At 37.6% G+C, this 27,883-nt stretch overlaps 1 protein-coding gene across 1 annotated transcript; it reads right to left on the reverse strand.

Annotated features, from left to right (window-relative positions):
- LOC105386537 (cilia- and flagella-associated protein 61) lies at positions 1-27,771 on the reverse strand. The gene is made up of 28 exons (XM_048627337.1): positions 27,597-27,771; positions 27,154-27,288; positions 26,697-26,854; positions 26,281-26,437; positions 25,941-26,076; positions 25,152-25,312; positions 24,928-24,997; positions 24,598-24,741; positions 24,268-24,419; positions 23,894-23,991; positions 23,127-23,238; positions 22,799-22,910; positions 22,567-22,637; positions 22,272-22,448; positions 21,751-21,976; positions 21,489-21,607; positions 21,284-21,412; positions 20,120-20,314; positions 19,692-19,820; positions 19,055-19,221; positions 18,745-18,899; positions 7,723-7,924; positions 7,131-7,300; positions 6,770-6,961; positions 6,212-6,382; positions 5,939-6,049; positions 444-509; positions 1-353 (listed from the first exon to the last, which is right to left on the reverse strand). The coding sequence occupies exons 1-28, from the start codon at positions 27,740-27,742 to the stop codon at positions 150-152; spliced, it is 4,065 nt and encodes a 1,354-aa protein (XP_048483294.1). The 5' UTR covers positions 27,743-27,771; the 3' UTR covers positions 1-149.
- Positions 27,772-27,883: the final 112 nt, after the last annotated feature.

The following is a 27,883-nucleotide window of genomic DNA, read 5'->3' on the forward strand; positions in this document are numbered from 1 at the left end:
TATTTATAGGTGCTTTGGTAGATATAAGCGATTAGCTGCCTCTCTAGTTTACTTGTTGATGACTTGTTATAACGAAAACAACACTTTCTATGTGACTTATATTTTATTTCGTAGCCATAAATATAGGAACATTAGACATAAGTGCAGTTTCAGTAAAGGTAGTTTAACACCCTAACAAGCTCGTACTTTCGCTTTTTGAAACATGGATTATTCCCAATATCATATTCGAAGTAGGTTCTATGCGATGGCTGCAGGTACATAGGCATTAATAGTTCGTTATCTGATATCCATTCAAATACTGCCTTTGTTACATTGTTAAAATAGGGAGTGTAATAGTCAAAGGACTGTAATTCCTGAAAACAATTTAACGGAAATTACAGAAGTCTGATTGATAGTTACAGTCATAATGTTTGCTCTTATTTCGGAGACTACCTAGATCTTACCGGATATCGGCTGCATTGGCTGTCCAATTGTAGGGAAGTATTCTGTCTCAAACCACTAGTCAAGGTCTGAAAAATATACTTATACATTACTAACAGTCGTCGAAATACCTATAATATGCCCGTTTGGACAGCTACACAAATTTGCTATTTACTCTTGATTTACTTGATGAAATACATAAAAAGATACGTAATCTGGCTTATTATTTAACGGTCGAAAGGAAAAAGAACTTTTGATGCACTAAAAGCTACTTATTGTTTAGATTTTTAATTATTTTCATTTGACACAAGCTGTCATCCCATACATTTTGTAGCTGTCCAAACGGGCCTATTATATTTTGACGACTGTAATATTTCATCATCATCATCATCAGCCAATAATCATCCACTGCTGGACATAGGCCTCTCCCAAGGAGCGCCACAACACTCGGTCCTCGGCCTTCCTCATCCAACCACTACCCGCCACTCGCCTAAGGTCGTCAGTCCAGCGGGCAGGAGGGCGTCCCACGCTGCGTTTGCCTGTTCGTGGTCTCCACTCGAGAACTCGTCTACCCCAACGGTTATCGGTTCTTCGGCAGATATGACCAGCCCACTGCCACTTCCGCTTGCATATTTTGACAGCTATGTCGGTAACCTTAGTCCTCTGACGGATAACCTCATTTCTGATACGATCCATCAGAGAAACCCCAAGCATAGCTCTCTCCATATATATATGTCGCAGCCGGATCGTATAATCCGCCGTATTACATTACGGCTGGCCGCATTACAACACAGGGCCGCTTTGTAATGCGCCGGATCAACGTTTAGCCGCATTGTCATTTCAATACGTTCTTCAATACGGCGGCCCACGTTTAGGCGCATCGTACTACTACTGAATTGTAGGGTAACCATGTCGATACTAAGCATGACATTACAGGTGAAGGATTTTTGTAATCATAATAGAGTAAATCTATCATATGGACTTCCATTAAAGTATCAAAATACTGTTAATGGGCACTACTCGGATTGTAGGATCTCCGGAATTATTATTCTTCATCATCAACATCTGGACGTAGGCCTCTCCCAAAGCACACCACTGGATGCGATCTACAGCATTCCACATCCAATCATAACCAGCCACCTTTCGCAAGTCGTCACCCCATCTAGCCTGAGGGCGTCCCACACTACGTTTGCCTCGTCGCAGTCTCTTCAAGATCAAAATAACCTTTGCCGGCCACATTTATATTTTTTGACCCAGTAGTATTATCTGGAAATCCGCTGACCAGCAGAATCCATGGTCACTTTCGCTGATTGATGTGCGTTATATCTTTTGTATGTTTTTCACTGTACCGCATTGATCGGAATGGAAATTATTTAATTTCACGTGAAAATTGTTCTTGAAGTACTGTTTACTAGCATATTTAACACGATTTCTTCGTTGTAATGATCATCAAATATCTGTATCCAACGCCATTATTGTTGTTATGTCAAGCAGCGCCACGAGTGTTAAAAATCAAAACTAAAATCTTTCAAAGCGGCGGCTAATCTCTCGCCGTATTACATAACGGCCAGCCGTATTGAATGACGTATGATGTCGAATACAATCCGGCGCATTTTCATTCAGCCGTATTCAATACGGCTAAACGTTGATCCGCCGCATTACAAAGCGGCCCTGTCTTGTAATGCGGCTAGCCGTCATGTAATACGGCGGGTTATACGATCCGGCTGCGACATCTATATGGTATTATTAATATATATGTATTATTAATATTTATTGTATTATTAAATGACTATACAATAATGCAATTAATAAAACTTAGAAAGAAAGAAAGAAAGAAAAGAAAGAAAATTAATTTATTTGCCAAAAAAAAAACATGCAATAAAATTTAAAAAATGTACTTATTGAATGAAAAAATGGCAAAATGGAACAATCTCAGCATCTGCTGTAAGTTGTGGCCAACGTTACAGCGCTGGTTTTCAGATTGTCCCATCTCACATCAGATAACTAAACATACGTTACATGCGGGTAGTGGACACAATAGAAAAATAAAAAATACATTGGAAAATTATTATGAACATTAACATAATTACAATTTAGATTGACATTGGTACAACAATAATTAAAGTATATGTGTATGACATTATTTACTGACATCTTCATTAATAATAACAGGTATTATAATAAATAATAAAATATTGCATTCGATAATAATTAGGTACTTGATTTGATTAATATTGTGATTTGAAAGGCAATTTAAATATTTTTTATTTGCAAGGCAAAAAGATGAGATCGCAAGTGTTTCTTAAACGTATGGATCGACATACACTTATGCAGAGGAGGGGGCAGATCGTTCCATATTTTGGTTGCTGCATATTTGAAACAGCCTTTAAAACCCATAGTTTTATGCCGTGGAACCATCATCATGTCCGCAACTACACTTCGCAAGTTGTGGCGGTGATAGTCTTTAGCCCATGTAAACTTATTAAAAAGGTATTCAGGCTTATGGTGGTGTACTATTTTATGGACTAAACTTGCAAGATGTAGCTGCCTACGTGCTTTCATTTTCAAAATACCTTTTTCGTTTAGGTACGGCGTAATATGGGCTCGCTTCGGTACAGGAAAGCAAAAACGGGCGCAAGCATTCTGAACTCTCTGTATAGCGCGTTCTGTTTTGACGAAGAGCCTGGGTCCGTACACCACATCACAGAAGTTAAAAAGGGAGAGCACTAGACTCTCGGTCAGCAGTATACGGACTTTTTCTGTGAGGTGGTTACGGATGCCATAAAGGACTTTTAATCTATAGAAGGCATTTCTTATCTTTGCGCCCACATGGGCTTCAAATCTAAGTTCGCTGTCCATTGTCAATCCCAAGTTACGTGCAATTTTTTCACATTCTATATTAGTATTATTTATTTGAACGCATGGATTTAAATTAGATATAGATTCACATTGATGCTTTGAACCCAGAATTAAAAATTTGGATTTTTGCGGATTTAAAACTAAAGAGTTCTTCAGGGACCATTTTTGTATCGATCCAAGATCGGTGTTAATTTTTCGAACAGCTTCATTAGTGTCTTCGGGTTTGAAAGAGCAGTATAACTGCGTGTCATCAGCATACAGGTGGACTTTGACTTATTTTTTACTAAGTCAGCTGTAAACATAATAAACAGTAAAGGACTGAGGATAGAACCCTGTGGACATCCATGCTTTAGCGTCCTAACTTCAGATTCTGACAGATTTCCCTTATCGTCTTCCACCACTACGTACTGTCTCCTGTCTGTTAGATAGGAGCGAAACCATGAACATGAAGCTTTTGATAGTCCATAATAAGCCATTTTCGCTAGTAAAAGTTCATGGTTCAGGCAGTCGAAAGCGCGTGAAAAATCTAGGAGCACAAGGATACTTCCCTCGCCTACATCCGAAGCAGATAGAATATCGTCAGTTACTTTAGCAAGGGCAGTCTCCGTTCCGTGTCCACTGCGGAATCCTGACTGTAAAACAGGAATTATATTTTCTGACTCTAAGTGTTTTGTAAGCTGCGTACAGACTACCCTTTCTATAATCTTTGAGAGAGCCGGTAAAACACTGATTGGTCGCAGGTCTTTATATTTATCAACTGCAGTACTCTTGGGTAGTGGTTTTACTCTGGCTAATTTCCACGCTTCCGGAAAAACTTGTTGGTTAATTGACTTATTTACAATAGTAGTAATTATAAAAAGTGTTACAGAGAGCGTCATGCGTATCATATCCATGGTAATACAGTCATGGCCTGAAGCATTTGTATCCACCTTATTTATTATTTTAAGCACTTGTTCTTCGGTACAGTTCTCGATATTGAACTCTTGTGCAGTGTATTTGTTAGCTCTGTAGGTTTCTAGTAGGCTGTCATCTAAGTTTGTGCTGATTGGAATGTCCAAAAAGAAATCATTAATTTCATTTGGAATTCTGAGATGATCTGGTATTGGTGTAAGGGTTGTATTGTTGGCAATTGACATTTTTTTTTAGATGGTTCCACATTTGCTTGGGGTTACGCTGGTTATTCGTGACATAATGGGTAAAATATGCTTCCTTTTCTTTTTTTATTGAAATGTTAACCAAATTACGAAGGTTTTTATAATATCTTAAATGTGGCTCTTGCTTTGTGGAGATTGCTCTGGCTAGGGCCTCATCTCTAAGCGACATCATACACCTAACAGTGTCCGTCAACCAAGGTCTAGGGTTTTGATTCACCCGTATTTTTTTTAAGGGAGCATGCTTTTCAAATAACATTATGATTAGTTCATTTAAACGAGTTACCATTTCATTGATGTCGTCTGTTTCTAGCACACTATACCATGGCAGATTGACAAGATCTGAATGAAATTCGTCCTCATCAATTTTTTTTAAAGACCGTGTCCATAAAAATTGGTCATTTGATTTTGGCTTTTTTATAGAAAGTTCGACCAGTACCATGGCATGGTCACTAAGTAGAGGATTGTGATGAACAGTAACATTTTTAAATAATTGAGGTGAGTCTGTAATTATAATATCTAATAATGTAATAATAATAATAATAATAATATGTGGGGACATCTCACACACGGCCATCCGACCCCAAGCTAGGCAGATCCTGTGTTATGGGTGTCGGACAGCTGATATATCTACACAAATACATAGATAGATAGATACTAAATATAAATATCAACACCCAAGACCTGAGTACAAATATCTGTCTTTAAACAAATATCTGCCCCAGCCGGGAATCGAACCCGGGACCTTCGGCATAGCAGTCAGGGCCACTAACCACTACGCCATTCGACCGCCATGTTGCCGAGGAGTTTTGAATTCGTGTAGGCTCATGTACTAATTGAGTTAGATTTTGGTTTATAAGAAAAGACATAACCTGTGGGGCAGGAGACAGATTAGGTTTCAGCAGATCTATATTGAAATCGGTCAACACACATATATGATTGCAATACCCAAATGAGCTGATTGATTCACTCAGGGCATCCAATGCGTCTCCCGCGCAGACGCGGGTACCGTTAGATGAGTCAGGCCTGTAGGCGGTGCCGACGGCCATAGTCCCGGCGCGGGGCAGGCGCACCTCCACCACCACCTCCAGCCACAGCTGCTCCAGCGCGGAGGCCGGGTGCGCCGCCACGCGAGCGCGCAGTCCGCGCCGGATATAGAAGCCTACGCCCCCGCCCCGCTGGTCATTTGGCCTCGGGGACAGTTTCAGAATATAACCTGGTATCTTTGGCGCACAGACAATATCTTGACCTTCTTTCATCCATGTCTCGTTTAAGGCTAGAATATCTGGTTTAAACTTCTCAACGGATACTAAAAGTTCGTCTTGTCCTGTATTCATTGATCTTATGTTTAACAAACCTAATTTGAACTGTCTATTTTTACGCATATGTTTCTCTTTTAAAGAATAAAAGTAACGACTCGCATAATATGTTCTCACACTTTTTGAGACAATTTATCGGAATGCAACACTTTATAATGCAAAACAATGATTCATGAAAATAATACTTACGTCTGTAGTTAGCTCTCTGACAGTATCAAATAATTCATCCCGCTGCTCGTGGTAAAGGAACATCGCCCACGGGGAACTGAAGAATTCGTAAAAGTTTATGACACTTTTGGCCTGAAATAAGAATTTAGCTTGAGTCATATAGGTATAGACAAACGAAAATCTCAGCAAAAAAAATGATTTATAAATGGATATAATTTTTGTACTTAAACCCATTGACTTGAATTTTTTTAAACACATTGACTTAAATATAAACCATAATGGGAATCAACTTACCTTATATCTAATGTAGACATTATTCAATACCACCGAAGACAACCCAAATAAACTTTTGAAGTTTTCTAAATTATACTTTTCGCTTGTCAAGCAAGTTATACCGTCAACTTGGAGACTACCCGATAGGTGCAGCTTGAAATAACCGGTCTTAAAAGTTTCAAGAACTACCCCCTGAAAACAATAACGCTTACAAAAGTGGAAGAGACAGCAACGCTATATTGGTGTTGTGAGAGCGTTGCGTTAGCTCTATATCGGCGGGCTCAGTTGAAGTGACGGACGGCAACGCAACACATCATGTGGCATACCGTTCACATTTATTTATCAAGAACGATAGGGAGCGTCATCACTTTGTCGACGCAGTGCTAACGCAACGCACTCGCAACGCTCGTGTGGCATAGATCATAGAAGGGGTAACAACGGGAGATGCTATAGGCGTTGCCTTCAGAGAAAATCTGTCTGTCTAATAGCTTATTTTTGTTGGCGACTCTAAAATAATATTATCATTTACAGTGTATGTATAGTCATGATCACCATGGAAAATTGAAAGTAAAATTTCACCTTATACTCCAAAGATTGGATATAATAATGCGGAACTTTCTTCGCAGGTGGTCGAACATCCAAATACTGCAAGTTTCCAGGCAAAGTGCATACTACGACTTTCGGCTTCACAAAACAAATTATACCATTGTCTGTCCCATGGTCTTTCTCCATGAAAAGTGGATCCAAAAGGTTTCTTACTTGGACACCCAACTATAATTTTAAAGTAAATTTGCATGATGTGGCAATGAGGCATTTAAAGCTAATCCATAGTACCCAATAAATTCGACTCAAAAACATATAGCTACCTAAGTAGTATAATTTGATTTTCTAGTATTACAATGTAATGTACCTACTAATCTATGTTATTGAATACACCAACCGTTTTACCAATCTCGTAAGAATTATAATATTTCTGTCTCTTATCATCGGCATCGTATCGTCTGTTATATCTAGTTGCGTTGCCAGCTGAGTAGATAGACGGATCACTGGTCTTGAAGTTGTGGTCTATTAGAATACCGCCATCGTATGCTATGCCAGCTTTGTTTATTGCTGGAATAAATACCTATACGGAATATGGGAATATAGGTAGGTAACAGTAACGAAGGGTCTTTGATGGGAAGCTAAAGGAAAAAAAATATACTGAAATAACGTAGGACGTGACTTTATTATGTAATTAAATATCAAATCAGTCAATCCAAAAGGGGAGCCGATTGGAATACTCTTGTATGGACCCTTCGCTTCTGACAGTTACTTTATCATAAATTGTTGTTGTTACAGTCCTCTGGCACCCCAGAGGTGAAGAGGGTCTCCACTAACGTCCGCCTCTTCCAACTATATCCGGCTTATCCAAAGTTAGATGCACTTTTAAATTAGTTATTTGATAAGTACAGTGCAGGCATTACACGTCATCTCCAGGAAAAAAATCTACGCACTACAGTCAGCTTGAAAATAATAATTCTTATAAATCTTACCTACAAGAGCATGCGGATCAATCCCCCGTTTCCCATAGTAGAAGAAGGCCGTACATGGCAAACGGACTAGTCGGAAAGTAGACAAGAAGTCCACGTGAGTGACTAAGTGACTACTCTCATCCAAGGTCCAGGATTCGAAGTAGTGTGCGCTGTATACTGTGATCTGAAGGTTGGCTAGGACCTCGCGTACTGTTTGGTCTACCTGTTGATTGACAAAAGATATTTTTTAATCACCGGGTAGGTAAAGTACAGTAAAGAACAGTAAAAATGCTTTCTCAATCTCATCATCTCTCAATATACAGGTGGCCCTGTCAGTCATGGTCCAAACGAAATTAGTCCAGTCAATAAATGACTCAAAATGAGGTATAGAGTGCGTGAGCAGGTAACTAAACGATTCCTTCAGAAACTTGTTCAGGGGGCTTAGGTTGTTAACATACCAAAAGTCAGGGGGGGTTAAAGGTATGAATTTTTGGTTTTTCGCTTATATCTCGAAAACGGTGCATCGGAGAGAAATATTTTAAACTAATGAAATGGAGCTCTTAAAATTATCTAAAACTTTTGTATCATAAGTTTTTTTCTAATTCCTAACCGTTTTCGATCTATTGCCCTCGGAAAAAGTTGAAATTTACAAGAAAAATGTATTGAAGTCAAAACATTCATAAACATTGCATCATATTGTCTAAACCGACTCATAAACGAAAAAAATTTTTAATACTATTAATTTTTTTCGTTTATGAGTCGGTTTAGACAATATGATGCAATGTTTATGAATGTTTTGACTTGAATACATTTTTCTTGTAAATTTCAACTTTTTCCGAGGGTAATAGATCGAAAACGGTTTGGAATTAGAAAAAAACATATGATACAAAAGTTTTAGATAATTTTAAGAGCTTCATTTTATTAGTTCAAAATATTTCTCTCCGATGCACCGTTTTTGAGATATAAGCAAAAAACCAAAAATTCGTACCTTTGCCCCCCCTTCCTCCCCCCCGCTCATGACCTAGGAGTCAGGACTTTTGATATGTTAACAACCTAAGCCCCCTGAACAAGTTTCTGAAGGAATCTCTTAGTTACCTGCTCACGCACTCTACACCTCATTCCTTGACTGGACTAAATAGACATTATTATCATAAATTATTTCTTTCACATCAGACCCTTGTATCGACACCAAAATAGAAGCAAAAAAGTTATGGTACTTTTCATGGGTTTGAAAAATATCGTTCATGCTTTTATAATGAGTGACCCCGAAAATGATCTAACATGTAAGTATCTACATAGTAAAATAATTTATTTTTCAAATAAGTTATATGTCAAACAATAAAGTACTTTATTTTTATTTTATTTTATTTATTGGATAAACGACAGTAATAGACACCATGAAACTTAACAGCTAAACATAATCTTATAACTAGTCTATTACCTTATATGTTTACCACTAAGAACATAATATTTTTGTAAATAGACTAACGATACTCGATCAAAGATAAGGATTTACACACTCAACATAAATCAAATGGAATAAAGATTTTTGTATACAGTAAAAAGTTTGCAGTCTTAAGTAGGTACATAACAATATATAATACTTATTTATAAAAAGAATTAAGTTTCAAAATGAGAATTTAAAGATATTTTTTTTTTTCAAAATAACGAGTTACCCGCATAATTGTTCGTTTAATATATTTTTTAAACGATTTTTTGATACGCTAAACAAGTCTACTGACAGAAAGTTGTCATTGTGAGATTGGCATATCCGGTTAATAGGAGCTCGATGTCCAGCATTGGTACGAGAGACTTCTGTATGTATACAACAGTTTGTTGGGACGGCGGGTCGTTGCTGAGCGAGGTAATAAATGCTATTGGTAAGGTCCGGGCAGTCATAAATATTATTAACTATATTATAAAGTATTGCTTCATCATTAATAAGACGTCTTGATTTTAAAGTTAGTATTTTATAGTGTTTTAGTAGGTTTTCATAACTCATTTTAGTTTTTGTAAGTTTGTAGTGAATAGATTTTAGTGATTTTTTCTGAATTTTTTCTAGCATATCAGAATAAATATTATAGAATGGATTCCAGATTATTGATGCATATTCTAGTTGGGAACAAACTAAGGTTTTATATAGAGTCATTAAAGTGCCTGGGTTTTTAAAGTTTTTACTTACACGTAACACAAAGCCCAACATCTGGTAAGCTTTGGTGCACACATTATTGATGTGATCGCTCAATACGAGCTTTTCGTCCAGATTTACTCCTAAGTCGCGTATTGAGGATACTTTTTGGAGCAGGTGACCACCGATGTTATAAGATTGTGTTATTACCTTTTTGTTGCGAGTAAAGGATATTTGTTGACATTTGTGGTGTGCTAATGAGCCGTTTTCCTTGACAGCTGTCAGTTGAGCTTTTGGGTAAGCCGATAGATGGCGTGAAAACGCAGTGTACCAACTGTCAAAAATTACATAGAGAGCAAAGAGTACTAAACTCAGAATAAGAACTCACTAGTTGTGATTAAATGTCGGGTGGTAGCGCGAGCCATCCTTCCGAGGCTCAGACTGCATGCTGTACTCACAATCGCACTGAACGCTGAAGCAACAGTGACATCGACATCATAGAGAAAATAATACTACAATTCTACCTACATACGTCACTTTCACATTTCGTTAGCCTCACAGAATAACATATTGTGATCTGAGTGTGTTCTGAGGGTTTGAAAGTTGGTACAACCCCAGACAATGCCATCTATTTCTCCAAAAAGGAACTTTTTTTTTTTTTAACAAACGCCTCATTGAAGTTTATTGGCTGAACAAAATTCATCAAATCTATCTAGATCTTCTTGAATTTCCAAACAGTCATCCTCAGATTCAATAATTTTAAAAATTTTGAGGTCGTCAGCAAATAATAGAATTTGACAGTTTTGGAAGCAGTGATCTATTTCATTAATAAACAATGCATACTGAAGGGGACCTAATATCGATCCTTGAACTACTCCTGACGACACCAGTTTTTTGTCAGATTGATACCCATTTATTGTGACAGTTTGATATCGGTTGTGCAAGTATGATTTAAACCATTCCAACAGGTTTCCTCTTATACCATTCCGAGCTAGTTTCTGTAGTAATAGAAAGTGATCTACTTTGTCAAACGCTTTTTGGAAATCGGTATAAATTGCGTCGACTTGGACACCTCTATCAAGAGCTTTAAATAAAAAAATACTGTAGGTATAGAGTAAGATTAGTAATAACAGATTTATTTTTCATAAAACCATGTTGAAATTTACATATGTTGTTTCTTACTTGGGCATAGACACTTTCGTGAACTAATGACTCTAGAATTTTTGGTATTGTGGATAGCTTGGATATGGGTCTATAATGTGGTATGTTGGCTCTTGAACCTGATTTGTGGAGTGGGGTAACAAATGCTAGCTTCCAACAGTCTGGAAAGTGTCCCTCCTGTAGGCTTTTATTAAATAAAATATGGAGAGGCGTTGTCATGTTTACTGCCGTATTTTTTAAGAACATTGCACCAATTTTATCTGGCCCAGGGCCCTTTGAAATATCTAATGTTTTTAATGATTTTAGAATTTGATTTTTATTAATAAATACGTTGGTGATATTAACTGCTTGGGGGCTAGGCATAAGTTGTGATAGATTGATGTCATAGAGGTTAGTGTCGGACTTTTCAAAGACTGAGCTAAAGAAATCATTGAACATGTTGGCTATTTCTAGAGGATCTTCGGATATGGAATTACCTAATGTCATTTTGGAAGGATACCCTGATTCGTTTTTTTTGAGCGAGGAGACGTATTTCCAAAAGTTTTTCGTATTTTATTTATTTATTTATTTATTTATTTATTTATTTAACACACACACTTAATACTATTATGACAGTTATTCACCAATGCAATAGTTTAGTGTCACAAAATTATAACATTCTTACTTATTATATGAACTACTTATATAATAGGTAGTTAAATACATAACAACATAAAAACAACATTTCAAACATGCTTATAACAAATAATATAAAGAGCCGCCTTGGTAAATTCACTCAGGGAGCAGTAAAATATGTCGATATTTGAATCTATGGCATTGAGCAACCGTATGGCCCGGGTCAGGGGAGCCTGCCGGAGGAGGTTCGTCCTGCCATTCGGAACGTCAAAAGTTCGGTTCAGACGTCGCCTCAAATAATCTCTCGGAACCGTTAGGTTCAGTTGCTGCAAAATGACCGAGTTAGACTCCTTACCTCGCAGCAACTTGAAAAGGTATGAGACTATTGTCAAATCTCGCCTAACCTCCAACCTATTATAATCCACCATGCCCAGGACAAACAGCGTTGGGTACAGCGCTGGATACCCGGGATAAACACCATATAGTTTCATATAATAGAATCTTAGAAACTTATTCTGGATCTTCTCAAGCATCAGTGTATACTTCGCTTCGTAGGGTGACCAGACTACAGCATTGAACTCCAATTTACTGCGCACCAGCGAGTTGAAAATGGTTTTTATTGCCGCAAAACTCTTGAACCCACTAGCCGTTCGTAGTGCAAATCCTAATATTTTGTACGCCTTTTTACATATCGCGGAAGGAAAGATCAGACGTCATTTTCACCCCGAGGTCACGCACCGATTTTACTCGCGACAGAGGACTGCCTCCCAGAGTATACCGATGGTGAGCTGGGTTGGTACTGCGACTAAAGCTAATAATATTACATTTTGCAACATTGAAATCGAGCTTATTCACTTTACTCCATTCCAGAACTCCATCAATATCCATCTGAAAACGTTTTCGGTCCTCATCGCAAGTAACCGGCGCAAACAGTTTCAGGTCATCAGCAAAAAGTAAACAACCAGACGACTTCACCACCTTCGGCAGATCGTTGATTGTTATAATGAACTGTAATGGCCCCAAATTACTGCCCTGACTTACCCCAGAATATGTGCAATAGGGTTCCGAGACGTTTCTTCCACATTGAACATATTGTTTTCGGTCTCCTAAGTAGCTGGCGAAGAATTCAAGGGTTTTGGGCGTACACCCTATATTCGCCAATTTACGCAGCAAAACGTCGTTATCCACTAAGTCAAATGCCTTACGAAAGTCGAAGTAGGCTGCATCTACTTGTATACTTTGATCAACCCACGGCGTTATAGTAGTTATAAAGTTCAACAGATTGGATGCAGTGCTACGACCCGAACGGAATCCGTGCTGTTCATCAGATACATGACATTGAATTTCGCAGTATATGGATTTGAACAACACCGACTCAAAAACCTTCGCAAAGGTAGACAGCACCGCAACCGGGCGGTAGTAGCTAACATCCGTGCCACCACCTCCCTTTGGTACCGGTGTAACACGAGTGATCTTCCACCTAACAGGAAATGTAGATTTTTCTAGGCAAAGGTTGTATATGTGACAGAGAGGGGCTGCCAAGGCACTGCGACAATCTCGCGCTAGGAATGGCGGGATGCCGTCCGGACCCACCGAGGTCTTGGGTGGCAGTGCGCGCAGCGCCGCCTCCACGCTCGCCTCGCGCAGATTGGCCTCGAGGTGCACTCGCGCCGCACTCTCCATGCCCCCCGCGCCCCCCGCGCCGCCGTCCGCACCCGACAAGCACTCCTGCACACTGAGCTTCGGGGGACTGACACTGTAAACAGAGTGGAAATACTTTGCGAACTCGCTTACGCACTCTTTGTCACTCAGAACCACCCCGTCCTTTTCAATCTTTAATTTATTTGAGGATTTACGTTTAGCCTTCACGAATTTCCAGAATGATTTGGGATCTGTAGTTATATTATTTTGTGCTTTTTCTAGAAAATGTTCATAGTCCTTATGTATCGTTTGCTTTACTAACAATCTAACATTAGAAAAACGCACATAATCATCCCGCAACTTACTCCTTTTATACTGCTTATGAAGGTTTGCTTTTAATTTAATATTACTTATTAGTAGACTCGAATACCATTCCGGATAACTAAACCTATTCTTTGAATCAACATTTCGTTTCTTCGGAACGCAATCATCCATAACATAATTTAACTTAGAATAAAAAATATTTAATGCTCTATCTGGATCTTGTTCGTTGTGAAGGTCAGTCCAATCAATTTCAATTAGAGAAGAATACAATTTGGGGAAATTAGCCTTATAAAAATTCCAAGCAGTACAAAAAGGAGTATCGGTGGAGTTAAAGTCGGAAGTGGGGGGCGGCGCAGGCGCGGGCGCGGCGGCGCGGGCCGAGTGCAGCCGCACGGACACGGCGAGCGGCGGGTGGTGGCCGTCCACGGGCACCAGCGGCGCGTCCGACAGACTCACCTCCACCGAACCGACGCCCTGTGTACACAGTACCAGATCCAAACATCGACCATTCATATTAGCGATTGTATTGTGCTGAGTGAATCCACAAAACGACTTAAAATATTCAAAATAATTTATGACTTCCTGCGGACTAGAATGTAAATTAAAATCACCAATTACTAACAGTGAATCGTACTTAGCCGACAATAGTTCTATACAATTAAATAACTTTAAATAATGATTTTCTAATGAATTAGGTGGTATATAGCAAACACATAAAACAAAAATTTGTCTTCCATTCTTAAGAATTACACTACAAACTAACTCAAATGGTTCATTATCGATAGTAATGTTTTTAAGTTCAAGTTTTCTAAGCTCATAGGTGGGTTTAGCTACTAGCAACACGCCGCCCTGTTTACGCCCGTCATTCCGGTCGCATCTCACTATGTCGTGGGCGGGCGGCACGATCTCGGCATCAAAGATAGAATCATTGCAGCCGCTCTCTGTGATCGCATACAGCTCCGACGTGGCAATGGAGAGGTTGTTCCGAAAATTATCCAGCTTAGTCCTCAGCCCACGGACATTCTGATAAAAAATCTTGATTATCTTGCAACTATTAATATGCACTTTCTTAAGTGGGGGTCGTTTCCTTGCTTCTGTTTCTGGGAAACCAAATCCATTCGCTAAATTCTGCATGTATTGGCCAGATATTTGGATCACAGAAAAGATCATATTTACTTTCCGGTATTGATATAATAAAAGAACCATAGTCTTTTTCAACTTTCATCTTTATTTTCTCCACTTTAATTTCCTCGGTGCATATTTTTAAGCTGTTTATATGGTTTAATAAATCAGTTTCCGTAGTACTCTTTCGCAGTCTCCATACATGAAGATGTTTTTTCCTTTCCAAGCCTTTTAGTTGAGAAATATTTATGTTTCCACCTTTTTTAATTTCTGTAAAAGTCTTCTTTTTCTTGTTAATAACTGTTTTCCATTCATTTTCTTGGACAATCGGTTGTTTTCCATTGGGCTCGCTCTTCCTTGCTACTATTGTGGACAAATTATCTGCCTTTTGTCCGCTATGTTTTTGCGACAACAAAGTCAAACCAGTGTGTGACTCATCGCATACCGTCACCGATGACGATGATGTTGCGATATGTGGATGTGTGTGTGGTACACTTAAGTTCGGTTTCTGTAAACTGTTACTCAGTTTGGCTGCATATGATTTGTTCGTTACAGGCGAAATATCAGAGCGAGAGTTCCCTTCCTTGTGATCTACCTTGTTCATGTCCCTAGAAAACAATTCCTGTCTTAGTGATGATATTTCCTTGGACATATTGCCTATTATTTCCGTTAGATGTTTAACCTCCTGTTTTAATGGAAGTATTTCCGCATTTTGAACCTTTAATATAGATAATTCACTACGAATTCCTTCCAAGATCCCAGTTATACTATTATCTATAAGCAGTTGGGAATCCTTATCCCCGCCTCTTGGTGCCATATTTATATTTACGGTGGAGTCTTCTAAGGTGGAATCGTGATCTGTCACAAATGTGGAGTTCCAGCCTACTAAAGACTTTCTAACGGGCGTATGTATGTTCCCAGTCTTGGGTCTTGCACTGAGGCATTCCGGACATGTCCAATTATCTTTAAATTCCCTGGTGGAATTTTCAAATATCTTCTGCGTAATATTTATACAATTCAGATCGTATAGATTTTTACAAATCATACATTCCAAAAAATCCAACGAAACAATCCTCTTTTTGCAGCCGTTACATGTAGTTGCTGCTGTAGCCATTACGATATTAGTTTAAATAGCTAGCTAAAACTCACGCGCAGCATACTGGTTCGATATCAGTGCCACCGGTCGTTGATTCCACAAGGCCCCGATAAGGTAGCCCGGTGAGTCAGACGGCTAGACGAAGAGCGGAAGACGCGCCGGCGCCGCACGCAAGACAGGGACAGACGATGCACAGGTGACACCGGGGCAATGACCGACCGTGGACTTGACACAGTTTTCGATTCACAGCGGCTAGCACTTTTGAGTTAAATAAGGATTACTCCGTCCACGATTCAAAGTTAAATACACTTTTTCCACACTTTTCAAGCACTTTGCGAGAGCTTCATAGTGATATAACTTTAAACCAACTTGTTGTAAGATTTACTAAGTTTCCGATTTATTTAGCACGGAGCGTACTAAAATAACAGTTAACGCACGCGCAGCGTACACTAAGTTGCGTTTACTCTTGCCACAATGTTGTGCTCGGTTGTTGAAATATATTGTCGGAAGTCATTTTTTAATAATAATTTGGCTCTCTCTCGTAGAAGAGAGAATTCTCTATAATCCCTAAGGTTTTGATAAGTTTTCCATTTACTAAAAACTTTTTTCTTCCGAATCAATGTACTTGAAAGAGCTCTGGAAAACCAAACAGGAAAAGTACGAGATTTGTTTTTACACAGTGGGACATTTTTGTCTATAATATCATACATTATTTTGTAAAATACCTCGGTGCCTTCTGATGTATTTTTGTCCTTTAGCATGGTTTCCCAGTTGATAGAGGACAGTTGCGTATTGATAATACTGTAGTCACATATTTTAAAATTGAATTTTGGAATTGCTTTTGTTTGGATGCATTTTATAGGTTTAATTTTACTAAAGGTGAACATAAGTGGAGGATGGTGCCTGTAGTCTGGACGCGATAGTTCTATATATGGTTTTGAACATTGGCAATTATTGCAGTTTGATAGCATAAGGTCCAGTAATCTATTGTTTTCGTTATATATGTTATTGTATTGTTTAAGATCCATGAGATAAGTAGTGCATTCTAGAGATTTGTGTAAATCAGTTTTAATTGTTGGTATTAGATGGTTTCCATTGGGAACAGACGACCATTGTATATCTGGAATATTATAATCACCAACGGCACTAAACATATATGTTGGAAAGATTGTAAATAACGATTGTAATTTTGAAAAGTGTAAATCATAAATACTTTTATGTGTTTTAGGGGATATGTAACATACACATAACATTAATTTGCTAGATTTTGAAATAGGAATACTGATAAATAATTCTTCCAATATGTTATCTTCTAGTTCAAAGTGCCTTGAGGCACAGATTTTTTTGCTAACAGCAACGATAATTCCTCCACCGTCCTTTTTAGTTGTGTTGTCTAAATTACGATCGCGGCGAAATATTGAGTATCTATCGTCAGCAATTTCAGCGTCGTATATGCTACTCACAAGCCAAGTCTCCGTCAGTACTATTTTTATTTTTTATTTATTAATTTAAGGACCACATAAAAGATAGTTACATTAACACATTTGATAACATTTGAGTGAAATACAGGACATATGCACTTCTAAATAAAAATGTAGCCACAGCATGTGTAACATTAAAGAGCGTTACCTAACTAAAAATAATAACTTAAATATAAAATAGGTATACAGATCACAAAATATTTTGAATATATTAAAAGTAATGTGTGTGAGCAATTGTCACATGGGCACATACTATCACATCGAAGTTAGAACACAGAATGTTATTTCTTAGTTCCGTAAGCTTAGAACGCAACCCACCACAGTTTTGATAATATATAGTGATATTTGAGTCAACCATTGATATTGATAACATAAATTAGTGATATGTATTTAAAGAAGTATTGCTTATATTTATGTTGGAGATAGTATGTAGTGTAATCTATCAGGTGTAAAATTTACGAATGTAACATTGTGAAAAATTTGTGTATGGGTTGCACTATTAACAATGAATAAAGTACAATATAGTGGTTGCGATTCATTCCGTGATTTACAGAGTTGAAAATAATATGAGTATACTCGTATAACAGGATAATACAATGACGTGCTTTTGAACCTAAAATTTTCATGAATTGCGATGACATTAATTGTGAAAAGGCATATTGTAACAACATACAGAAAATTTATATATAAATAAAATAGTCATACTAATTTATGTAAATCCTCATCCCTGCGAATAGTTATGACCCGGCTATTGTCCTCTTTGCGTACTAGAATTGTTGCGTTCTTAATCCAGATGAATTTATATTTTTTATCGTTAGCAACCGCGCGCGCATTGGAGTATAATATTTTATTCTTGAGTGTAAGGTGTTCGTTGATGTAGACCCGGGACGATGGTGGCGGCGGCGCAGCGCCCGCCACGATGGAGTAGGCGGTGGCGCCGCCCGCGGCCGCATCCAGCACTTGCGATGCAGTGAGTCCTCGGCGGGTCCGGCCGGCCGCGATCACGTCGTCACGGAGTCGTCTAGTTGACAGGTGCACGATTATGTTCTTAGCCTTCTGTGTTTGTTGGTTATGAGCCACCCTATGGACGTCGGTGATGCAGGATGCAGGAATAGGGACGCCAATTGCCTTGCCAATAGTTTCAACCACATGGATCAAGTTCTCGCCCTTCTTTTCCGGGATATTTTGAATCTCTATATTACAGATTCTCGATCTTTGATCCATGTCATCATAATTATCTCTCAGGTTGCAATTCTCAAGTTGAAGCTCATCATTTTTTAGTTGGAGGGCGCTTATAGTTTGCTTCTGATCAGCGAGGTTACTCTCCAGAGTTGTTAGTCTACTGGTTAAACACTCAATTTTGTTTGTTACTTAAAACATTACAAATCGATCCGCCTCTGAGGGGTATTTTGTTACAGACATACACACGTCAAACGTTGAAAACCCTATTTTGCGGTAAGAGGTTAAAAACTTACATAGACATTACAGAAGGCTGAGACTCGGGCACGGTGGGGGTTTTCTGGTGGAAATGGCTCCACAAATATGATATTACTTGGCGGTATGTTTATATGTAGTAATGCCGTAATGCAACAGTAGGCTTCGATTACAGCACCGTACACGATGATTTGGGCTGAAAATAATATTTTCTAAGTGGAATTCTCTCTCTTACATTGCTCGTGAGTATAATAGCCAGATTTTACTGTTGTGTCTACTAACTGTTATGATAATGCTTCAATGATAGAAACGCTTGGTATATATGTAGTTACATAGGTACATGATACTTACAACTTGGGCCCCCACCACACGACCTAACATACTGTAATGCAGCGTTAGCCGTGTGAACTTCATTGACTATAAACACGTTTCCTGGACATTGCAATTTCAGTAGATCCTGCTCTACTGAATGTTTGGTTACGTCCATTCTTCCAGGGTATTCTGGAAGGTTGCCCAGCCTGGAAATTCAGCAATACTTTTTTGAATTGAACATTTGAACAACCAAAACTGTATGACAGTGTATGAGATTGCTGTCTACTACATAATATTTCATCAGTTATTTTAAATTAAAGGTATTTTATATGAAGATAGCATGTATAATGTTTACCACATTGTTTCGCTATTTAGTACAATGATCGTGCTCGTGAGAAATAGTGTAGGTACCTAACTAATATTAAAAATGCGAAAGTAACTGTGTCTGTCTGTCTGTCTGTATGTCTGTCTTTCTGTTACTCTTTCACGCCAAAACTACTGAACGGATTTGAATGAAATTTCGTATACAGATGGCCTAGAACCTGGGAAAGAACATAGGCTACTTTTTATCACGGAATTCCCACGGGAAAACTTTTTAAGGCGAAGCGAAGCTCGCGGGAACAGCTAGTTAGATAATAAAGTTACATAATAATGAATCAAAACATTAAAAACTCACCTTATATCTCTTTCTCTTTCAAAAATAGATTCCAAGTAGTCTGGATGCTGAATCTGCTTCCCAATAAATAAGAATAACATATCGTAGTCACACTGGCTTCCGTTTGTAAGTTTTATACACTTGTTTTTCCTGGATCAAAAGACGTTATTACAAAAAATATTTCCTTATTTAGGATACGTCTTATACGCTAAATGTAACATAAGAAAGAAAGCCAAGAAAAATTAGGCGGATTGTCCGGATAAAAAAGGGTGTAGGTAAGTATCTGAAATTTGTTTGTTGTTGACCAACATAATTATTAACATTGTATGCCACTTTTAAGTCCTCCTTCTTTCGTTTTCTAATAGAGAATTGCTGTGCTCTCCGAGGGAAACAACAACCATCAGATTTAAGAAAAAAACTTAGAACAGATATATATTAAATAGACTCACCTATCAATGCCGCTCATTTTCCCTTTTACCACGTTAACGTAATAAGTATAAGGTACACTTTTCATCACCCCATCACTGTTGTGTCTGTAGTGTGGGACCATTAGTTCAGCAGCTTTAACACTCTGTCGCAGATACGGTAGGCCGTGAGGTGATACTATAGTTACACTCGTGAATGTTAGATAGGATGATGCATCGCTGTAAAATTGAGATGTAGAGGTAAATAAAAAGCTTATACTCTGTCCATCTTAGTATTGGTTTTTTGACATTCTAAGGGCGGATTCGACAAACGTCGAGTAACTTTTTACTCACGAGTAAAGTACCAGTTACTCGCGAGTAAGCAGATTTTGCATTCTACCAAACCTGAAACCAAGATAACTAGCTTATCCCAAGAATAAAATGTTATACCGCCAAAATTGACCGTGTAACGAGCTTATCCGAGAGTAATTTTGTAATGGCGGCAGCACATCAGCTGATTAGAAAACCGTCATAATGACATATAAACACATCTGTCAAAACATAAACAAAAGTACGTTAAAAGGCAAAGTCTCAGAATAACAACAGCGAATAAAATATTAAAACATAAACAATTTCATACTTTTATAATCCATTCAAACTAAGTTGGCATGTCATTTCTATTGCATGCTTTGAAACGCAGCTATTTTTATTTTAGTTGCATTACAGTTTCGTGCCTCGTTCATTCAATTTAATCATGGTATAACTTGGTAGAATGCAAATGTACTTATCCTAGATATTTACTCGCGTATAATTTTAATTCCGGTATAGTTATTCTCGTGTAACGTGATGTTTGGACGAATTCACCCTAAATCCCATACATATTTTTGATGACTGCAAAGGAAACCCAACTTTACTTAACAGACATAAGGGAACGTCAAAAATGCAATAATATTTAGTTAGTAAACACTGATAGTGGCAAAGTTTTACGCTGTTGATGTTCTGCGATTATTAACCTCGCCATATCATTTCATCATCAGCCAATAATCATCCACTGCTGGACATACTGCCTCTCCCAAGGAGCGCCACAACACTCGGCCCTCGGCCTTCCTTATCCAACCACTACCCGCCACCCGCCTAAGGTCGTCAGTCCAGCCATATCATTTAGGTACTTATATTTGAGTTATTTACAAAGTAGAATTTTTGACAGACCTGAATAAAAGAGCATTTATAAATCCCAGCGCTGCCGTGGAGGCGCCCACTATCACGATCCTAGTGTCCACATTCATCTTCGTTATAGATGTTAACTTTTTATTAAACATCCAACAGCTAAAGGCAAGACTGAAAGAAAATAATGGCCGGTATAATACGTGGTATATTGAACAATTCTACATGTATCTTATTCCTGAATACTAACCTATTTTTATCCATCTTAGAAAAACGTCGTAGCGCAGGCAGTTGCACATGATCAAAATTAGACTTGAGAGGCATTATAGGGACCATCGAAGACACTAGACAATTTGCTTTGTGGGCTACCTGCAAAATACAATTTGTATGGTATGTTTGTATCAATACATTTTTAAAGGTGATTGAACCTAAACATCATAGATTTTTCAGTTACCAACACATCACCATTATCAGAACAGAATTATTGTAATAGACACGCTTAACAAACTCACCCATTTATTCCTATACGCAGTAAGCCAAAGCAGTGTGCTACATCCAGAGTACCTCAGCAATTCCCTTGCAAAGAACCTGAAGTGTGGCTCAAAGCAAGGGTAGATCAGCGCAGACTTCAACGCAGCGAATCCTGCGGTCTGGTCTCTACCACGGTAGTGGTACTTGTGGTTGTGAAACGATCCCAAGTTGAACTTGTATAGGAGGAAATCTATCTGCTCGGCCGGTCTAGAGAGATGTTAAAGGTTTGAGTGGATTAATGCGTGGATGGAATGTGTTTAAAAGAAGGCTCATAATGTGGACAGTAAAATAAAATAATACCTACTTAAAAAATATTTTTAAAAAACTTCCTTAGAGTATACAGGTGGTTGCAAAAATGCTAGGTATATGCTGAGACTCAAGAATTCATTAATCGCGTAAGTAGCAACTTTTAGTCTCTACTTGATAAGTATATAATCTCCGAAGGGACACGTTTCCCCGTTAATTTTATTATATTTTCAGCAACTTGACAAAAAAGTCTTACTCCAAAATCCCAACTCCAACAATAAACAATCCTGACTGCATCACGTACGCCTGATGCCTCCGATTGCCCATTATGCTGTGTTCTATCGTATAAATAGTCTCTTTGCCGTCTACATGGCTGAGTAAATGTGCTATTTGAGGTATGTCTGCGAATTCTGCGGGTCGCACTCGGAGTTTCCTGGAATTATGTATATTAGTAATAGACGCTGGATTAGGAAGCCAATGAACAGATTTTTGTAGTGTTTGGTATGGGCTTGTGGATGATTACATGGTGATGATGATGAATCATCACTTACCCCAGGACTGACCCTCTGTGTGCGATATAAAGCGCGTATTCAGAAACAATGTCGTTTTTAGCCGGAACGAACTGTAAACCCAATCAATATAAATATCAAAGGAGAACAAAATGGCAGTCATATAGTTAAAAAAATATTATTTATTTTTTATTTTTGAATCGCCATGCTAAGTAGTACTTACTCAAAAATATGATAAGTCATAAACAATACCATATCTAATCTAAGTACTTACACAAAAATGCTGCAGTAATGGAAAGTTCATCTCAGTGCAGGGAGTGCGTATCACACAGTAGTCTCTATCTTTCATTATTTCAAATGCCGCCTCCAACAAATCTAATGCCGATCTGTGTAAATAAAATTAACTAGATGTTAAAAACTATTATACTTATTTTTTTATTTTATTTTTTAATTTAAACTTAACTAGGTTTTTTTCAAGTATTTAGGTGCAGACTGTACCTAGATGCTAATGGATAGCATTTTTTATGGCTGCGTTAAAATCACTGAAATGTTATAAATGCTATGTGATAAAGTAACTAGTGGTATCTAGTAGAGTATCGTACCTTTGATCAATGTCATCCCTTAGATCAAACAGCTCAATACAAAATGAATTGTTTTTACCACTGTATTCACTCTGCAGGAGGTTTTGCATGCTTGGGGATTCTATATTTTTTTCTGGAGACAACCAAGTAGTATTTTATAGCAGAAATCGAGGGTTCAATGTTAAATAAATAATTTCTCAATCAAGCAATATATTAATCTATTTTTTTTATTCAATTATTAATCAATTATAATTTTATTTTTATAATTAGTGTATAAGTAGTTAAATTTATTTTAAGTAGCCACTAAATTGTCGTTTTTTTTTTAATTTTGTGCATGCAGTGATGTCGATTCTGAAGGCAGAAATTCTAATTTTAACGCTGTGAAACAAAAAAAATTGCTAGCATAAAATGACATTTACGGAAATAATCATAGAGTCGAATTTTAAATAAAGAAATTAAGGTTTTGACAGCTCTAAATTAAGAATTTCTGCCTTCAGAATCGATATCAGTGTTTACCTATAATTGTTTGTGCATCTAGTTTGTATTTAATTATAGAATTGTAAAAGATTTGATGTAACAAATGTTGGTGAACCATAATAAATAAATAAATAATTTTCTTCAAACTTTATTCTGTATTATTAGGTAACTTAAATATATGTATACCACAATCGGATCAGACCTATGGTGCCACCACATGTACTGTTTTTTCAAATTATGACACCCTACCGGTCTTCTGGTGAAACCTACTAGAGGTAACTAATGGCACATGAAATTTAAATAAAACTTACTGTCTTTACTGCGTTTTTTGAAACGTAAATTCCGAGCTACCTCTTCGGGAAGCTTACTTTCTGAGGAAGACCCTCGTCTGGACGCATTTGTTGTTGCCCTATAAGTGTATCAGAACTCAAAACACGAAGCTAAACCACAAGAGATAAATGTAGGTATAGCGATTTTAGATAATTGAGATCTTTGTTAGGAAATAGAAAACAGCATCGGTTAGGTCAATCACTGATATAATCCCATAGAATAAATGAACGTTATCTACCTGTACTTTATTAGTATTAAATGACTTTGGTACCACTGTTCCTATTTAGCATCCACACCATACACCGTAAGAGTAATGATATATGCGCATTTCAAAAATATATGTTTAACTACTTACTCATTGTAAATACTGCAGGATTTTGGTACAGATAGTAGAGTTTCTTCAATATTCAGAATTTCATACTCAAAAGGCTCTTCCTCCAAGAATAAGCTACCCAAATCCATACTTACAGTTTGTTGATCTATAGAAACTCTATGTTGAAACAGAACCTGAAACAAACTTTATTCTTGGAGCGGAGGCTCATTCCTGTAGTGGATTATACGGGAATTTATAGTTTTATAGAACCCTATGGATTTGGATTGCGTCCGTTGCGTACGATGCCGGTAGGTGCATGGACGCTTACCTTAAGTCTTAAAAACTTTATATTTAAATACAGCCTATCATAACCTTATCTTCACTGTTGTTGTCGTCCATAGAAGAGTCTCGTCGGATACACAGACCGTCTAGATCCGGCGTCGCATCACCGTCGTCAAAGTTCACCGTAGTTATGCTGTCGACTCGAATAACTTTCTCATTGCTCTTAGAATCAGCCTGAAATTTTGGCTTACGATAAGGTTGTGATATAAAAAAATGCTCGTAGCATCGAATCCATTCACAGTAATTATGAATAGTAATACTTATAGGTTTCTGTTTAGTTTGATTTCTAGGGATTCAATGTTAATAAAAACCGTAGTAATGAAAGGAATTTAAAGGTTTTAAAATTTATTTAGATCTAACCTTTGAACGATTAACTTTTATTTTATGCATCGTTTGGAAGGGACTCCAACAGCCATTCAATATTGGTTCACTAAAATTTAACAAAAGAAAGTTTAAAAACATGTGCGTCATACAAGTCAGGTTACTTATTGCAAAAATACACTTTTTGAAATAACATGATACTTATTATAAATCAATAGGTATAATTTATTACTGAAAATATTGTCCATAAAATACATAGTTACCCAAAAGTCTCCATCAAGCTGTTATGTTGACGAAGGTTTTCCTTCTCTTTAGCCGTGGCTGTCACGAGACCGAAATACGGTCGCAGCTCGTACATGTCTTGTAGCAGCTCATAGTTCACTGTGCTGTTTAAACACATCACCCCGACTGCTTGCTCATCACTCTGGCGATTTATTAAAATGACATACTTAAATAAAAGTAGGTATTTCAGCGAGGATAAATCAACCGACAGTTCAGTATTTAAATTGTCTTTACCCACCATAGCTGTGGTAATAAGTGCAAAGGTGGGTATAACGAAATACTATTGGTTGTTTGATAACTTTGAAAAACATTCCGCTTGTCTTGTCACAGCACTTATTTTGTGAAGAGGATAAAGTGCAGCGTTGTGATTAGTGGAATCAAATTTTAGTGTAGCAACACTGTAGGTAGTCGTAAAATAATTGTAGTGGGTAAAGTCCAAAGTCTTATTAAAAAAACAAATTAATTATTGTAGTACAAAAGACATCAACGCGCGCACAAAAAAAAAGTTCTCCACCACATACTTTTTCTGTCAATCAAATCAAGTGGCATATCGTAAATTATTGAAATTAACCAAAACCTATGAAAACCTAAAAACCTTCATAGACATGAAGGTTTTTAGGCTCACTCAACAACCTAAAACAAATCAACCTATATTGGATCACCTACTGGAAAACTGTGGCCCAGTTTCTCAGTTGAGTAGTCCTACTAAACAACAATTGAGCCAATCACAGCGCTGAATTCCAGTCTCAAGTTCAGGGTAGCATATTTACCTCAGCAACAATAATGTGTCTGCCACTATCCTTATGGCGCCCAATGATTTCGCTAATATAATATAACCCGTATATCTCAATCAACTTCGGTGATTTGTTAGCAAGTAGTTTTAGGATGTCATCGTTGTCTTCTTCACTAAAGGAGAACATAGAAATCAGGAAGAAGGAAGGTTACCAACATTAAAACTGTATCGAAATTCATTACGATTATACATATAAGTACTTGAAGTAGTAGTTGGCTACTTCTCTCCCCACATGAAAATCCTAAGAATATTTCTGAATTTATATAATTTTTATTATAGAGTCAACTGTATAAATGAATAAATAGAACTTAACTTACACACATCTTCGTACTTTTAGTTTAGGGCAGAAATCTGTTCTAAAGGCCACATACAGGTACAGTCCTCTGTCCGGTATGTGACCGTACTTGTGTTGGTCAACCGAATGAAACTTGCGAAGAAAACCGCTTTTGATTTTTTTGTACCTATTTACCGTATCTGAAAACATATTAGGTGTAAGTTCATTATGTAGACGTTAACGCGAGTTTATCTCTTTCTTATAAGTAGTTCCTATATACACTCAGCCATAACCATAACTCGAAATTAATTTAGAGGCTCTTTCCACGGTTACTATGGAAACCTGGACAATGGTTCAACCTTATGAAGGGAGTTTAGACCTTAAAATGATAAACATAAAAGTACAATTTCAGTCAGAACCTACGGACTAACATTACCTCAGATAGAATAGAATATTTACCTGATGGACAGTGTGGCGGCACCACAAGAACGACTTGTCTCAAATAGCCATCGTTCATGAAGACAGTCGACAAAGCCTCTTCCAGAAAGAAGTCCGCTACCGCCTCCGTGCTACATACGAAGTGGATGAAGAGAGTGTTGCGAGCTAGGAAGAAGCGCCTGGAAAATTTAAGTTTATTTCTATGACTTGTGTTTGCATAGTAGTAAATTTTTCAGGAACGCTATGATAACGGTATGCGGTACCTATTGCCTTTATTCTTGTCAACTCAGCTACATTGTAGCTAGATACCTTCAAATTTTAGGCTTGAGTGTCAATGCCTTTAGGTACTGGTTGTACGAACAGGGCAGGTAAATTGTGGAGATAAAGCTGTATTTTCCATTTCCAATAAACGTAAGGTCTCTTACCTACTCCTAAAAGTAAATAAACTAAATTAATGGATCTGCTAATAGGTACTTACCGAAACATATTCCGAACCCAGGTCTCCCAATCTGACGGCTCTACACTAGGCACGTTAGGATGGTCGCAGAGAGCTAGGAACCCCGTCACGGTTAACGCATTGTCTACTAGCACTATGGCTAGGACTGACAGTTCACTGGGGAAAGGTAAAGCATTATGTAATGCACTTGTGAAACATAAGCTACCCTGACATTGTTATCTACAAAATAAATTAGTTAAGTTTTCCTAATATAGTAAAATAAAATAAAATAAAATAAATAATAATGTAGTATACATTCAGTCTATTGTCTAACTACAAAATTGTGTTACTTCAGAATAAACTTACAATATAATCAAAATTACAGAGACTTGAAAACTTGAATTAAAAAGGGCTACATAAGACTAGCCAGTGATTTGATTGACGAAAATTAGGCGCACTCAACAAATAAGTAAGTATGTACTTACATAAGGCTCCCGATGTCCACATCTCCAAACAGTGCCGCGGTGTGCACCTTATTCCAAATCTTCTCAATATCTGCCTTGTCAGCATCCACAGCGCGCCTGAATCGTCTACCATTGGCGCCTACCTCAAAGTCGAAAAATATCGACATTTTGTTGAATCACACCAAAAAAATATAGTGTTTACAGGAAAATCTAGTGTGCCACGAATTTATTTTTCAAACAGTAAGTATAGAACCTAGACTAAATTGTTGTACCTAGTTAGTTGGTTGTACAAAAAACATTGAAAATAC

Source organism: Plutella xylostella, chromosome 18 (assembly GCF_932276165.1).
Source record: "Plutella xylostella chromosome 18, ilPluXylo3.1, whole genome shotgun sequence".
NCBI lineage: Eukaryota > Metazoa > Arthropoda > Insecta > Lepidoptera > Plutellidae > Plutella > Plutella xylostella.